Here is a 17784-nt window from a genome sequence, read left to right on the forward strand (position 1 = left end):
ATTGTAAAGAAAATTATATATATATATATATATGTATGAATGTATGTATATTTATATATTTATAATATTTATGCATTTTGTATATTTAAATTTTCTTTTTTTTTTTTTTTTTTTTTGTATCATTTGTTTATCAAAAACATTCAAGTTTCATTTTGATATAACAAGACATAATAGTATAGTTTAAAATGTTAACTTTTTTTATCTGTAAAATCTTAAAAAAAAATTTATTATCTTCGATATATATATTTTTTTTTTTTTTACCTAAGTTATATATATATATATATATATATATATATATATATATATATATATATCGTAATGGGTATTTTTTTCTTTTTATTTTTCCATTGATATTCTAGTAAAAAAATATTATTTTAAAGATTTTGAAGTATTATAAATTTTCATTCAAAAAAAATTTTACAAAAATTAAAATATAAAAAATAATAATATTTCGAAAAAAAAAAAGAGCTTATAAATATTATATCATTATATTTAATATATAATCGTTATATAAAAGAGAAATTTGGGAATATTTTAAGTTTTTATATTTTTAATTAAATTTTTTTTTTTTTTATTATACGCTTAAAACAATATAAAAACAAAAATGCGCTAAATTTTTATTATAATATTTTTTTTTTTTTTTTTGTGTGTGCATAGATTATTGTCAGCGTATTTTTGTTTACTGGACACTTTTTTAATTAAGATATATTCCTAAAACAAATATATGAATATACATATATATATACACGTATATATAATATATATATACAAATATAAATATATATATATAAATATATATATATTTATATATATATGTATATTATTAAATTAAAAAAATATAATATAGCTAGAATTATATAATTTTTTCTTACCTAATTTCTATTTAATAATATAAATCTGCTTCATATTTTAAAATTATTATTGGTTATTCAGAAGTGCGCTATTTTTTTTTTTTATAAAAATATACTTTTTTTTTATTAAGGAACATGAAATATAAAAACAATTTAACAGCATTTTGTTAGGATAACTTTTAATTAATCATTATTATTATTATTATTATTTATTATAATTTTTAATTTTTTGTGGTGGTAATTATCAATTAAAAACATTGAATTTTTTATCAGAACAAATTAAAAAAAAGTAATGCAAAATATTCATAAAGAAGGTAATAAAAAAAAAAATAAAGTCGTAATATTCTAAAAACTAAAAAAAAAATTAGGAGATACAATATTTCAATAAAAAAAATTATAAATAAAATAGTTCTCAAAAATACATATATATATTAAAAATATGTTTTCTTTATTCCAATTCTTTTTAATTGATCTAAATAATTTAAGCTTTTAAAACTTGGTATAAAGCCAAAATATTTATGATTATTCTGAAGAAAAAAAATAAAAGGTTTAGACATATTTTTTATTATATATTTACTTTTTATATTATGTAAATAGCAAAATATATAAAAGCATTAAAAGGTAAAATAAAATAGATTTAATAAAAGGAATGTAAAATACAAAAAAAAAAAGTAATGAATACATATAAAATAAATTGTTATTAAGTGTAATTATTCAAACTACATTATTAGAATATAGAAAAAAAAAAAACTTGTATAAAAAAATCAATTTTTAAAAAATATATATGATTAAAGTATATATATATTACATTCTATATTTTATAAAATATACAAAATTTATTATTAACATGTATATATATATATGTATGCATGATACTATTTTATTTTATTTTATTCTTCTCTTTACCGAAAAAATTAAATCAACAAAATTGAGTACTTTGATTTTGTAATTTTTTATGTTAGAATTTTCAAATTTTTCTTCAATAGTTTTTTTTAAATCTTCTAGGTCAAAAAATAAAGGTATAATGTTCTTTGAATCACGTTGTATGTATAATCCTTCTGCATAAAAAATTGGAAATATTAAGTCACTTTTTTTTTTATAAGACAAAAAAATTAATGCATTTTGAATTTGCTTTTTGGATGGCATTAATTTCCAATATATGTTATTCTTTTTTATGTCTTCATTTCTCTTTTCCATTCTTTTTAAAAGTAAGAATTCTTTTATTAAATTGTATGCCTTTTCCATACTAATACTATGAATTTTTATATTACTACTATTTTTTATACCATTATTTTTTTTTATTTCATTTAGCATAGTTTCTGCATCATATGGACATAAGAATAAGTAAACTACTTGTTTATCATTTTCTTGAAATATATATGGTGAATCGTTATGATTTGTTAAAATGTAAACTGGTATGACATTCAGTTTTTCTTCAATAGATCTTTCATAATATTTTTTTTTCCAAAAATTAATATTTATTCTATTTCTGAGTACACACAAATTATGTCGAAGCAACTTCTTTCTGTATATCCCTTCATTTGAAACTAAAATGTTAAGACATTTTTTAAGATGAGAAGAAGATTTTAACGCTTTTGCCGTATTTAATAAATATATACATAAAAAAAAAAAAAAATACATTTTAAAATATAAATTATTGTTTATCATTTATAATACTTTTACTCATATATATATATATATATATATATTTTTTTTTTTTTTTAACTTTTTTTCATGATGTATGAATTTTATAATGAACTGTAATTTAAAAATAAAATCTCTTTTTATGAATCTTATATTTTCACTACATTGAAGTATTTTTATTTTTAAATTATCTTATGAGCATTTTTTAAATCACATCTTTATTTTAGTTAATTTTAATTTTATATATTATTTTTTTTATACATAATTTCGAGTTTTTCCTTTAAAATTTTTCTCTTTTAATAATTATCTTTTTAAAATATCTTATCTATTTTTATCCATAGATGTTATCATTTCGCTTTTTTTTTATAATATAAATAGAAAGTATAATTATAAAAAAAGAGCACAAATCAAGTAAATATTGTGAAAATTACATTTTTCTTGTACTTTTTTTCAAACAACACTTTATAGATAAATAAGCAGTTAAGATATTCTATTATTACTAATATTCTTTTATATGTTTAGTTAATCATTTGAAATTCGTTCTTATCATAAGTATTCATTTATTTTAATTTTTTTTTTTTTTTAAACTTCTATTTAAAATTATTTTAGTTTGAATCTCACACTTCTGATGTTTTTCTTTTATAAAGAACAAATATGTGTACTTTAAAAAATATAAATTTATAAAATTATTAAATAAAAATTTTTTTTGAATTATAAACAAATACAAATATTTTAATTTTGTAACAGATTTAAAAAGAAAAAAATGAGTATGTAAAAAATGACATAAGTATGTTTTTAATTAAAAAAAAATAAAAATGAAATAAATTTACAATTATATGAAAAAAATATATTAGACTTTTTTATTAATTTTTTAAGATAGCAACCAATGCTAAATCATTAAATAAAATCATATAAGTTCAAGAAAAAACTATGAATGTAGGAAAATGAAAAAGAAAAAAATAAATATGCATAATTTTACTGTACACCAAAACATGAGACAAATTTTTAAAAAAAAAAAAAAAAACATTCGATAATTTTAAATTAAATTTTGGTTATCTATTTTGGAAAACGGTAGTAATATTTTTCCTGGATTTAATGGATCTTCAGCACATTTTCCGCTTTTCCTTAACTTTGTACCTTCTAGAATTTTCTATAAAATAAATATGTATGCATATATGTACTTATTTATTTATTGTTTTACTTGCTTATTCATTTACATGTTTCATTTAATTTTTTTTTAAATGATGTATATAAATAAATACGCAATCATTTAAATAGTTATTTTTAAAAAAATAACATAAATTATATAATAATATTAATTTGTATAATTTAATATATAAAAGTACGTTAATATAATTTAAATACCTCATGCAAGTTTCTATCAATTGGATAAAAAAACATTGTAAAACAAATTATTAAAAATGTGATAGATATGAAACCAGCAAAGGCAGATCTAATAGCCCATGTTAATTTTTCATTTGCAGCATTTTTTGAATTATCGTAACCAAATAAATTTATATAATATAAAGAAAATTTTAAACCAATTCCAGCAATTAAATTTGCAAAGCACATAAAAAATCCTGAATATTTAGCATCATTTCTTATTCCATTTAAAAATTCATCATAATCAATAACATCGGCTTTCATAGCTTCTGGCGTAGAAAAAAATGATCCAACTGATAATCCTCCAATAACGCAAAAAAAAAGAAATAACTTTTCCTCGTTTTTTTTAACAACAAAAGAGCAAGTAGTTAATGATATACATAATAATCCTGCAGATAATATATATTTCCATTTTTTACTATGAAATGAAAATAATTTACTCAAACATATCCAAAATGGAATCCCTATAATAGCTGAAGTTGTAAAAAATAAAGGAGACCAATTTATTAAAAAAGTAGATTCAATAACATATCTACAAAAATAAGGCAATAGCATTGGAGAAACAGCACCAGATAATAATGTGAATGAGTATGCTGTAAGTAGTAATTTGAATGGTTTATTTTTAAACATATTTTTTATAATTTTATAATTATTTTTAAAAGAATTATTTCTATCTAACATATCTGAGTTCCACATTTCTTTTGTTGATCCATTATCTCTTAATACTGCTAATATTACAAATATTCCTATTAAATATAAAATACTATATATTATTGTTATTATGAACATTTGCTTCCTCACATTTTTCATATCATCATCTAAAATAGAGCCTAAGATACCATTCAATAAACCGCATGATGTAGACCCTATAACTGATACAGCTGATGTTAATAACTTTTTTTATAAAAATTATATATATAAATTTTATTTTTTTTTGTAGAATAAATATATATATAAAAATGGCGTTTTTTTTTTTTTTTTTAATTTTTACTTTTTATATTAAAAGTATAAGAACAAATAACATTCTTTCAAAATTTTATTATTACTTGCAATTTTGATCTTTCATCATAATCATAAGTTAACTGAGAAGCTAATGAATGATGAGCTACTTCACTACATCCCCAAGACATACCAAAAATTATAGACAAACTATATGACCATATTTTTAAATTCCCTATTGAATTTATTTTTATAGGGGGATTTAATAATAAAAAAAAAGAAACTAAAAAGAGAAAAAAATAATGAAAAATATGAAAAAAGGAAAAATTTTTAAAATACATAAATTATCAAAAATAAATGAATATAACATGTAGAAAATTATAATTTTATAATAATTAAAAAATACCTGCTTGAAAAATAGAGGAAACCAATAAGAAAGGTTTTCTTTTTCCATACGTTTTAAAAATATATCCTTTAGATATATCACTAATACAACCAAATATGGGTTCACTAAAAGCATATGTAAACATTAAAGTTAAATGAACATTTCCAACGGTTTCTTTTAAAAAAAAAGACATATATATATATATATATATATATATATATATATATATATATATTATATTTATTATTTTTTTAAATTATTTTATTATTTATCATACTAGAACTTAAACCTATAATATCAGTATAAAAAAAAGAAGCATAGGTAGTTGAAATTAAATTCATTCCACCAACTCCAATCATGGGGCAAGCAAAACTAAATATAGTAGTCCATTTCAATTTTTTTTTTTTTTTTTTATTTTTGAAATCTTCATTGTCTGAATCTAAATCATTTAATTATTTTTAAAACATAAATTAATCATTATACAATATTAAATTTGTATACATATTGTATATATATGTATTTTATATTTAACAAATTTTAATACTATACATGTCGAATAAGTTGGTAGAGAATTATTTGATAAAAGTTTTTCTGAAGTATTATAAATTTCATCTTCATTTACATTTTGGTTTTCATTCAAATTATAACTATTTTTGTTATTCATTATTTCAAAACTACCGTTATTCAAATTTTTATTAAAGTAATTTTCTACATTTTCAGTATTATTATTTATCATTTTTTTTTATATTATGTTTGTTTTCTCTTGATAACTGTTTTATTTTTTCCTTATTTGATCTTATATATTATATTCTTGTTAATTTTATATATTTTGTTCTTATCTTTTTTAATTTTATATTGTCGAATGAATTACAAAATGTACATATATTGTTTCATTAAATTGTATATATATATATATATATATTTAGTTTATTTGAATTATATAATATAAAATAAATAAACGATGATTTTTCTATTGTCTAATATAAATAAGAAGAATAATATTAGCATATAAAATGTATATACTTACAAAACTAAAATATTTTAGAATAAAAACTTAAATTAATTTTTTTAATTTATTAATTAAATGTGCCTAATATATTAAGTAATTAAAACATATTATTACATTATAATAATTGATAATTTTGTATGATATTTATAAAAATATTTTAAAATATATGTAGGTATAATAATTTTTTTTACATTATTTCTAAAGTAAAATATTTATAAATTGGTTACAAAAAATAAAAAAGAATAAAAATCTAACATTAAAAAAAAAAAAAAAAAAAATGAAGTTTAACAATTAGAAAAATGTCTAATTTAATATCTATTTTAGTATTTGAGAAAAAATTTTTTTTTACAGTTTTATATATTTATACACAAATACAGTAAGATGCTATTTTTGTATAACATATTTAATTTTTTTTTTTTTTTCTTTTTATATATATATATCTTTATAATTTAAAATTTAAGAGTTATGGAACAGATAATTGCATTGTAATCATACTAAAAACAAAAAGAAAAATTCTTTAATTATTTTTTTTTTTTTCCCCTTTTGGTTGTAGAGAATTTTTTTTAATGTGAACTTGTGTTATTATTAATACTTTTTAGAAAAAAAAAATTTTTATTTCTTTGAATTTAAGCAATGGACATATCTTAGAAAAGACATATATGTCATATATACATATATATATAAATTTTTATTTCTTGAACTAAAGAAAAAAACACACCTAAAAAGTAGTTTTTTTTTTTCCCCCCTCTTTCTAGAACAATGCACACATTACTATTTTTGTTTTAAATTTTCGAAAAAAAAATTTAAATACTATTTATTTTTATTCTACACAGAATATATTTTTTCATTTACTTAAAAAATTATTTAATTATACATATAAAGTGTAATTTTTTGCATTTTAGTCCCATTTTTAGAGCATATTGATAGAGGTATTGCTTTAATTTATTTTTTTGTTTTTCTAATTTTCAAAGAATAAAAGAACAAAACTTGGAGATTTTAAATTGGAAACAATTTTTTATTTTATAATAATAAATACTCTTAGGTAATTATGTAACTTTCAATAAAAAAGTATTATATTTTTCCCCCTTAATTATTAATGAGAAGCAACACGAAAAAAATAAGGATTTATGTAATAAATATTTTAAGAAGTTTTATTATTTCTATTTAAACTTTACACCTTAAAATTTTAAGGATATAATATTAATCTTTTATTTATTTTAATTATTTGCATTCGTATTTTAGAAAAGTACATAAAGGAAATACTAAAAAAAATTCATACTAAAATATATTTCATTTAAATATTCAAAAAAAAAAAAAAAAGAATAGAAAAATAATAAATCAATAACAGTATTTTTTTTAAAAGAAATAAAAAATAATAGCATAAATATTATTTACAATATATTTTTTTTATTTATAAGATTTAAATAAAAAACATAACAAAAATATAGCAGTTTTTTATTTTTTTTTTTAGCCTTCTTAATATGAGAAAAATAAAAAACAAGACTTATTTTGAACTTTTTTTTTTGTTTTTTTAAAATTTTCAAATATATACAAAAAAAGAAAAATTTTGATTTCTTTTACTCTAACACTTATTTTTTTTAAGAAAACTAAAAGTAAATCTTAATATATTTATATATATATATATATAAAATTATTATTGTTTTTCAAAATAAAAATAGTTATACTTTCAAGTTTAAAATTTTCTTTAATGTTTATTCTTTTTTTTTTTAAAATATTTCTACTTTTAAGTTATTTTATAAATTATAATGTAGTTGGAGGTTTATCTAAACAAAGTTTTAGTCTTCGTAATAAAATTATTCCACAAAGAATAAATAAAAATTTCTTCAATTCAATAAAGAATAACAAAATATCAAATCAATATTTAAGGAGGAATAATTATTCTTTTATTCATTTCAAGAAAAAGAGGTTACCACATCTTTTATGTTTCCATAGTAAAGACTGTGAATACTGTAATAGTATGGAAAAACTATTAAAAAAATTAAAAGAAGAAGAAAATATAAAATTTCTCAAATTAGAAATGTATGAAAACACCTATAATTTTGAATTATTGCAACAATTAGATTATAACAATTTATGTGGTGGTTTACCATATTATTATAACTTAAAGACTCATTATAACATTTGTGGAGCGACTACATATAAAAACTTGAGAAATTGGGCATTGGATAAAAAATGCAAGTAAGCCCATATATATTTTTTCTATTTTTATGTTATTTATTCTTTTTTTTATTTATATATCATTTCATTTATTTAATATAATTTCCATTCAATTCATTTTTTTTTTTTTTTTCCTTTATAGTCCAAATGAGCCACCAAATGATGAAATATAAATATACTTAATTTATAATTTGCTTTTTTTTTTTTTGCTATTTCATGAAAAAAAAAATTGGAATAAAAAGCAGTATCTACGTCTATATACTTAAAAAAGAAAAAAAAAAAAAAAGCAAATATATAATACATAATTTAATATCGTGCAAATATTTAAGAAACACTAATTAAAAGTATTTATAAAAATAAAGAAAACATTATATATATATATATATATAAATTAAAAAATAAATAAATAAATAATAATATGTTTAACTCCTTTTTTATAATTATTTTTAATTTTCCATTTTTATTGTTTTTTTAAATTAATCTCTTATAAAAGGAATCTAAGAATAAGGTTTTTTAAGGAACATAATAAAAATAACTATATTTTAATTTTTAAATTTATGAAATGAAATAAATTAAGTTTTTTTTGATAATAATTTGTTTTCACTTTATAAAATTGTATATTTTTTTACATTATTATTTACATTACCATTTTTTATTTATTTTTAATACTAAAATTATAAATTTTTTTTTTTTTTTTTTTTTGGAATTATTAAAAATACTAGTAACTAAATGCTAAATTAATTATTTTTTCATTATTAGAAAGAATGATTATTTTCAAATCATATATAGAAAATATACTTTATTTTATTATTTCTTTCAATAAAATACATATTTTAACTGTATATGAAATATAAGAATATATTTATATAAACTTTTCTATTTTTTCTTATGTTTATTTTTTAGCTCATTTTTTTTAAAAATTAAACTGAATTTTCCTTTTTTTTTTTTTTTTAAACTATAAATTATTTTTTTTTATGTATTTATAAAAATTTTCATAATTTATATTTTTTTTTTTTATTAAGTTCCATATTGGACTGTTTAATATATTTTTTAAAATACAATAAGTTGTCTTTTTTTAATTGTGTTAATATTTTTAAGATGATATTTAAAAAAGATACCGTTTCTCTTTTTAAAACTATATATTACTAACGAAAAACATATATATATATATATATGTAATATAAAACAATAAAATTATATTTTAATGTAACTAGATGATTGCATAATTATATTTTATAATTTCTTTTTTTTTTTTCTTATAAAGATGGATAATTTATTAAAATACAGAAAATTTATTGTTTTAGAAATACTACTGATTATATGTACATATAGAATAATTTCAAATATTTTTAATAATTTATTAAATAAGGATTGTACAAAAAGAAACATATATGTAGAAGGATATAACTGGAATGTATTAGAAAAATGGAAATCAATAAATAAAAAGGAAAAATTAGAATATAAAATAAATTATAATATTGGGTTAAGTATAGATGCAGAAATTGGTGATTTTGGTGATTATAATTCAGATGTAAAAACTGATCTAATTTTATATAGATATGATGAAGATAAATTAGTTAGTACTATATTTGTGTACATATTTAGTGTGAAAGAAAATAAATTTGTTTATTTTACTGAAGTTAGCTTTCAAGGAAAAATTATCAATATTACAGCAATAGACTTAAATTTCGATGGCTCCTTAGATATTTTAGTTTTATTTTCTGATCCCCAAAATAGTAGTAGTAATAAATATTATATATGTGCCTTTTTTCAAAATGAAAATGAACACTTAGAAGAAGCATGGAATTCAAAAAAAAAAGAAGAATTAAATGAAAGTATATCATATAATGAGAAAAATGATATATATTATTCTAATATACATCCACTAGTTTGTGATATAAATAATGATGGATTACCCGATATTATCGGTCAGCAAATAAATAGTAATAACTCTTTTTTTAGGTTTGTTTGGATTAATAATAAAACTGGTTTTAAAAGTATTCTGTGGGAAAATATGGATATTTTTAAATATAAAGAATTGGGTGAGATTAGTAACCCTAATTCTAGTGCTATAGTAGATATAAATGGAGATTGTAAATCGGATTTAGTATTTACTATAATAAATAATGAAAATAAAATTTCTTTAGAGATTTGGTTAAATAAAATTGTAGATGGCAAAAGTGTATATATAAAAGATGCTAAGAATTATGTTCTTCCCGTAAACTCTCTGCAAGTTTTATTTGGTGATTTTAATGCAGATGGATCAATTGATTTAGTTGTACCTACTTGTGTTAAAAAACCTCTATGTAATAATTGTTGTGTTCAGGATGATAAAATTTACTTTATTCCAAATATACAAAAAAAAATATGTGATAAATCATGGAAAAAAGTAGATGAAACCAAATGTAGACCTGCATCTAATTTATGTTCAGAAAGTGATTTTGAGTTTAAGGAAAATTTAAATAATGATTTTATATCTATAGTCGATATGAATGATTTACATTTATCTGGAAATTCTAATTATCCTTATTATTTGAGTGTTGGCGATATAGATAATGATGGTTATTTAGATTTATTAATAACATTAAGAAATGATAAAGGTAATAAATATGTAAGAATATATAAAAATGAGTTCAAAGAATATGATGAACAACATGGTTTAGAAATAAGAGGTTTTTATAATTTTTATCAATTTGTTACTTCACCTAATGAATCAGTAACTGATGTATATAATGCAGCATTTTTTGATATTTTTGAAAATGGTGTTTTAGATATATTAATATTTGGAAAGTATATAAATGATAATAAAAAAACTAAATATGCGGCTGTTGGATTCGTAAGGGATAATGAAACAGATTCTTTATTTTTAAAGTCTACTGCATTAAATGGAATATGTGTAAATGATTGTTATCAGAAAAATGAAAAAATTATAACTAAAACATTTGGTGGGAATGCGCATGGTCCAGCATTTAAAATAACAGTAATTGATGTTAATGGAATTAAAACAAGTAGAATTGGAATTCAAAAAAGTCAGTCAGCTCACTCTCCACTTCAACTACCTTATGTTTTTTTTGGTTTAGGTAGAACAAGCAATTATGTAGAAGAATTTTATGTAGGTATGCCAACGCATGAAAAGAAATATTTTAATATGTGGGTTTCTATAATTCCGAATTCTCACATTATTGTTATTCCTTATCCTTTAAATGATTCTAATAAATGGCAAATTCAACTTTCTGTGAATCCTTCAAAAAAAATTTATTCCATAATATATATTACTCTTATATGCTTAACTGTTATTGGAATACTTATTTTTATTCTAGACAGAAAAGAAAAAATTGAAGATTCAAAGGATGAACTTGGATTTAAAAGTCATTTCGTTATAGGATAAAAAAGAAAAGAAAAAAAAAAATATGCATAACAGAAATAAAATTTGAATAAAATAACTAAAAAAAATGATCCATCCTTATGGTATTATTCCTATATTTTTTTCAAAAATAGGATTAAATACAAATTTTATTATAATAAATTTTTTTTTATTATAATGTATACAATATTTTAATAATAAAATATTTTCATATACTTATAATAAAACCTAATATATATTTTCTTTTCATTATTTATTATTTTATTTTTTTTTAAGATTATTTTTCTTAGTTTGAATTATTTTCAATTACATTATTTGTTTTTTTTATATTCTTCTTTTTTTTATTTTTGTTATTTTCTTGTTAATTATAACAAATTTAAAATATTTATGTTAAATTAGGAATCAATTTTTTTTTTAAATTTTTTAGTTTAGTTTATTTATAATACACTTATTTTCTTTTTTCTTCTATTTTTTTTAAATTATTGGAATTATTTTCTTCTTTATTTTGAAACATTATTATCTCACAATTTTCTTAAAAACATAAAAAAATAGAAAAAAAAACATTAAATCTATAAAAAGAATTATAAAATTATCCAATTACTAATTAAATATTGCTATAAATATATAAAATTAGGGTAATCATATATTATTTATTTATTAATTTTTTTATTTTTTTGATTTTTAAATTTGCTTTTTCACTAGAGTATTTTTTTGTATATACATTTACGGTGTCCCAAAGGAGGCAACATAATAACAAAAAAAAATTATGTACATTATGAAATTTTTTTTTTTAATCTAATAAAATCATAGTATGAAATGAAAATAATTAATTACATACATAATTTTAACATAAAATATCTTATATTTCATTTACTTTTAATTATATTTGTACTGTCTTTTTCTTTTTCTGTTTCCTTCTTTTTTGTTGTTTTTTTCATTTATAATTTATTATTCAATTTATGAACAATGTCTACTGTAAAGAGATTATTTTGTTGTATTTTTTTATTTATAATAGTTGCAAACATTGTATAAGAAAATATTTTCTCTTCATTCTTTTTTATAATCCTATAATTTTTTTTTTTTTTTTTTTAATATAATGGGTAGGTTTCTAGTTTCAATTTTGATAATGAAATAAAACAAAAAAATTATTTGGTTCTACAAAGTATTTTCCTATTTAAAAATTATTATAAAAAAATATAAATTCTTTATATTTTCAATTTTTTTTTTCTTTTTTTTAAACTATACATGATTTAAATATATTTTAAATATTACAAAATGTTATTTGAAATATTTTTATATACATTTTATTTTTTATAGAAGCATATATTGATTGCAAAAATTATAATGGTTAAATAAAAAAAGGAGATTATATATATAATTTTTTTTCTATTTTGTCTATTATGTATATATAAATATAAAATAAATTTTTTTCTAAACAGTTGTGAATAAGAAAAATAAAAATCTTAGTATAAATTATGGGGAACTGGTTTAATAAATAAAAAGAAAAAAAATATTTTATTAAAAATTAAATTTTTTATTTAACATAAGATACTTTATTTTTTATTTTTATTTTTTTTTATTCTTTATCTTCAAGTATTGCAATGAAGATCCATTTTGTCAATACTTTTTATTTAATAATGAAAAAAAAGAAATACGATTATGCTATGATAAAAAAATTGTCATAAAGAAACCGAAATATGATAATTTGTAAAAAAAAGAAAAGAATGGATTTAACTAATTTAAAAAATAAAAGAAATAAAAACATACACTTTTTTTTTTAGATGGTTAACAAGTATAAAAGAAAAAGTTTTTGGAAATTTTTCTCCTTGTCTTGTTAATACCCAAGGGATATGTAATCATAAAGTTGATAAGTTTTTTTTTAATACTTTAAATGAAGCAATAGAAAAAAGAAAGGTTTTAAAATAACAAAGAAAATATTTTATCTATAGTTAAAGACATTATTAGCCATCTATATATATATATATATTTATATTTATAAATATATAAAATAAATAAAAAATGATATATACATATAAAATTTATTACAAACCAACTAAAAATAAGGAAATATATGATATTTTATTAGGAAATGAAAGAAAATTTTATTATCTTAAACTTTCAACCAAATAAGAAAGGTAGCAGATTAACATAAATAAGGATTAAAAAATTAGTTATAGTATAAATAAATATTTCGACAATTTTATTAAATTTCTCTTTTATTTTCAGAAAGAAAAATAGAAGCATATTTTTGCGAAATGATAGATTACTTTATTTATAGAGAAGGATATGTTGTCTTTGATTTTACTAAAATGGAAAACCCACATCAATCATGTTTAAAAACTCAAAAATGTAGTCTAAGAGGATCAGTAATAAAATACATATAAATAGAAAGAAAAAAAGACAGAAAAAATAAAATAAATATAGAAATATATTAATATTTATAAAATTTCATAGAAATGTCTTAAGTTATAAAAAATAATTATTTTATTATTATCTAAATAATTGTATTCGTTTCTATTTTTCTTTTATTTTTTTAGATACAATCAGATGATAGTAAGCATGATGAAGGCATTAATCCTGGTGATATTGTAGAAGCTCATAAATTTTAAATTTTCATTTTTTTTTTTTTATAAATTTTTTTTTTTTCTCTTTTCATATTTTATTAAGAAAGATAATAAAAACAATTAAATAAATAACAAAATAAAAAAGTTAAAAATTTTTTCCATTTTTAAAAATATAGAGTACAAAAGGTATTAAAAAAAAAAAAAAAAAATCATATTCTTATTAATATATTTACCAAATAATTAAAATGAATAGAAACAATCACACATCTTTGTATTTTGTAAACTACTGATAAACTCTTTTTTTCTCATTAAAAAATTTTATAATATATATAATATATAACAAATACCACTGCTACCTGTTTTTATGATGAAAATTTCCTTAAATATTTTAAATATTTTTAAATATTCTATTTAAGATTATGTTTCTATCTAAAATAATATACACAAAAAATGTTTTTTAATTATGAAAAAATTGAAATATTTCTTTTTCTTTTATTTAAATTTGACAAAATGAAATAATATTTGGAGCTAACAACATATTATATTACATTTTTTGATAATTATTTTAGTGTAATGAATGGAGACAACAAAATTAAAAGCTCTTCATATTTATAACTAATAAAAACATTAAAAAGTTTATGTATAAATAAAATAACCACATTATAGCAAAAACTTTTTTTTTTTTTTAATTTTCACTTAGCCTATGTATTTATGAGTAAAATTTAATATTAATATATATGTTATATGTATATATTTTATTTTTTCTTATAAAAACAATAGAAATTCATTTTGTTGTATCTTGATAAAACTTATTTTAGGGGCAATTTTTTTTTTTTTTTTTTTTTTTTCAGCATTATTATTATTTTTTAAATTATTAATCGTAATTAAATTAAGGTAAACAAAAGTATACATTAATAAATAATTTTATCTAAGAATATATATAATTTAAAAAAAGAAAAAAAAAATGTTTACTATAAAGAAATAAAATTAATATAATACTTTTTATTTATTAAAAGCATTTTCATACAAAAAAGTAATTGTTTGGTTTTTTAAAAAACAAATCAATAAAAAAAAAAGAATCTATTTTTATATGCAAATATTGCTATAAAATAATAATTCAGAAATAATATTTTTGTTTTTACTAATTTTAATAACATCAGAAATAAAATATATAACATCTTTATGATAACAATGATAATTTTAATTTGTTAATTTTTTTTTTTTATTATATATGCATATATTTATTTGTTAATTTGTATGTATTAAAATTATTTTTAAAGAATATTTTTAAAAATTTATTTATTTCAAAAAGTATTAAAAGTAACTAAATTTTAAAATTTTAAAATAAATATCAAGATACTTAATATTTGAAAGTTAAAAACAATGGTTAAATTAAAGCAAACAAGCAAAAGGCAAACATTAAAGCAGAAATATTCGATTATAAAAAAAGTAGCTGCTCATAAGAAAAAGTTAAAAAAAATAATAAAAAAAACAAATATTCATAATAGAAGGGCAACAAAAAATTCTTTAAAAATACCTGAGTGTATATTTAAGAAAAGTATTTTAAAAAATATCAAAACCATTGCAGAAAGTAAAAAAAATAAAAATTTTGAGAAATGTACAGAAATTAAAATTGATGATATTAATGAATCTACAGTAAGAAATGTCAAATATTTATTAAATAATAATTCATCAAAGGATAATTTAGATGATACCATTTCAGAAGTATATTTAGAAAATATAAATTTTAACGATTATGTTCAATTAGATTTTAATATAAAAATGAAGATATTTGAGAAAGTGAAAAATGAAAATTACTCTAAATTAAACGATAAATATTTATTTATTGATAGCCTAATAGAAGTAATAAAAAATAGTGATGCCATTTTTTATATTGTAGATATAAGAAATCCTTTATTATATTTAGATAAAGATATAATTGATTTTATTAAATTATGTAAAAAAGAAATTATTATAATTTTAAATAAATGCGATTTAGTAGATTCTGGTATAATACAACAATGGCTTACTTATTTTCGTAATTATTTTATAACTCTACCTTTTATATGCTTTATTAAGAAGATTCCTAGCTATTTGAATAAAAACAAATTGCCTGAAAAGTTATATGATCACTTTATAAATAAAAGTTATGTAAAATATATTAAAAATATTTTCAAAAATACAAAAATCACATATGGTATTATAGGACACATTTATACAGGAAGAAATAGCTTTATTCATACTTTGTTAAATGAAATGAATTATAATAATAAAATACAACGAGCAGACATTAAAATTGATGAAAATATTAATATATATGGCAAATATGGATTAATTTTAAAAAAAAATTTGACGGGAATAGAATTGGTTAAAAAACTGCATTCATTAGATAAAAAAGAAGTTACAACACTTTTAGATGAATTTTTATCTTGTTTAAGTGGGAAGAATTTAATAAAATTGTTGAGAATTTTAAAGGAAGATCATATTATTGATAAATACCAGTTACATTTTTCGGCTAACGATGACAAATTAGAAAAGAAAGAAAAAAAAAGGAAAATAATTCATTTCTTTTTATATGAAAATGGGGAAAATAACATTAATGTTAATAATATGAAAAAGTTATATAATAAATTATTTTTAAATAAAATACTATATTACATAATCCCAAAAAGCAAAATAACATATTTTAATGAAAACCCCGATTTTTTAAAAGATTTTGCTAATTTGAATGATAATGTTTATCATAAAATTGATGAATTTATACTTTCTCAAAAAAAAAAATATAGTAATTACATTATAATTAAAAGTGATAAGTTTAATTTTTATACTTAGTCCTATTAAATTTTTTTTTTTTTTTTTTTATATAAAAATTTGATTGACATTTATTTTCTAATTGCTTAAAAAGAAGTGAAATTAAATACTGGTAAAAAAATAATATGTAAATTATTATTATAAAAGTGTATCTTAAATTATTCTTTAAAAATGCCTTAATTTTATAATTAAAAAAAAATGTAGGAATTATTATAGTACAACAAAAATAAAAATAGAGTTAACATATTAATTTTTATATATCTACAAAAGGTTTACTATAAATATCATATTTTTAAGTATTTATTTACTTCCATAAAAAATTGAATACATAAATTACTTTTACTAAGAAAATTTTACAAGCTAATATATTATTTATTAAAAATAGATACATGATATTTGATTAGTATTATTGCTATTGCTAATATTTTTTTTTTTTTTTTTTATAATTTGCATTAATTGTTTAAATAATATTTTATTTTATGTTTTTTTATATTTTAATTAAATTTTTCTCTTTATACAACTTTTATCAATTAAATTTTTTAATTTCTTTTAAACCTTTTTTATTTTTTTTTAATTTTAAAAAATAATATATTTAAAATTTTTGTAAATATCATAACATTTATAAATTTAATATTATATAAAAAACATTTATATAA

General features: G+C 17.2%; 6 protein-coding genes across 6 annotated transcripts; 4 read left to right on the forward strand and 2 right to left on the reverse strand.

Annotated features, from left to right (window-relative positions):
• Positions 1-1282: 1282 nt before the first annotated feature.
• PRELSG_1002500 (apicoplast TIC22 precursor, putative) lies at positions 1283-2492 on the reverse strand (the record flags this gene model as incomplete). The annotated part of the gene is made up of 2 exons (XM_028676937.1): positions 1283-1378; positions 1758-2492. The coding sequence occupies 2 exons, from the start codon at positions 2490-2492 to the stop codon at positions 1283-1285; spliced, it is 831 nt and encodes a 276-aa protein (XP_028533376.1).
• Positions 2493-3531: 1039 nt separating this feature from the next.
• Positions 3532-5938, reverse strand: PRELSG_1002600 (sugar transporter, putative; the record flags this gene model as incomplete). The annotated part of the gene is made up of 6 exons (XM_028676938.1): positions 3532-3645; positions 3861-4772; positions 4925-5100; positions 5224-5376; positions 5486-5635; positions 5752-5938. 6 exons carry the CDS (start codon positions 5936-5938, stop codon positions 3532-3534), a joined length of 1692 nt encoding a protein of 563 aa, XP_028533377.1.
• A 1981-nt stretch (positions 5939-7919) lies between these two features.
• PRELSG_1002700 (conserved Plasmodium protein, unknown function) lies at positions 7920-8562 on the forward strand (the record flags this gene model as incomplete). The annotated part of the gene is made up of 2 exons (XM_028676939.1): positions 7920-8410; positions 8532-8562. 2 exons carry the CDS (start codon positions 7920-7922, stop codon positions 8560-8562), a joined length of 522 nt encoding a protein of 173 aa, XP_028533378.1.
• Positions 8563-9653: 1091 nt separating this feature from the next.
• PRELSG_1002800 (conserved Plasmodium protein, unknown function) lies at positions 9654-11777 on the forward strand (the record flags this gene model as incomplete). Its single annotated transcript, XM_028676940.1, has 1 exon — positions 9654-11777. One exon carries the CDS (start codon positions 9654-9656, stop codon positions 11775-11777), a length of 2124 nt encoding a protein of 707 aa, XP_028533379.1.
• A 792-nt stretch (positions 11778-12569) lies between these two features.
• Positions 12570-14362, forward strand: PRELSG_1002900 (conserved Plasmodium protein, unknown function; the record flags this gene model as incomplete). Its single annotated transcript, XM_028676941.1, has 9 exons — positions 12570-12680; positions 12858-12915; positions 13071-13100; positions 13193-13239; positions 13348-13460; positions 13535-13667; positions 13840-13888; positions 13980-14119; positions 14291-14362. 9 exons carry the CDS (start codon positions 12570-12572, stop codon positions 14360-14362), a joined length of 753 nt encoding a protein of 250 aa, XP_028533380.1.
• Positions 14363-15700: 1338 nt separating this feature from the next.
• Positions 15701-17149, forward strand: PRELSG_1003000 (nucleolar preribosomal GTPase, putative; the record flags this gene model as incomplete). Its single annotated transcript, XM_028676942.1, has 1 exon — positions 15701-17149. One exon carries the CDS (start codon positions 15701-15703, stop codon positions 17147-17149), a length of 1449 nt encoding a protein of 482 aa, XP_028533381.1.
• Positions 17150-17784: the final 635 nt, after the last annotated feature.

Source organism: Plasmodium relictum (genome assembly GCF_900005765.1).
Source record: "Plasmodium relictum strain SGS1 genome assembly, chromosome: 10".
Taxonomy (NCBI): domain Eukaryota; phylum Apicomplexa; class Aconoidasida; order Haemosporida; family Plasmodiidae; genus Plasmodium; species Plasmodium relictum.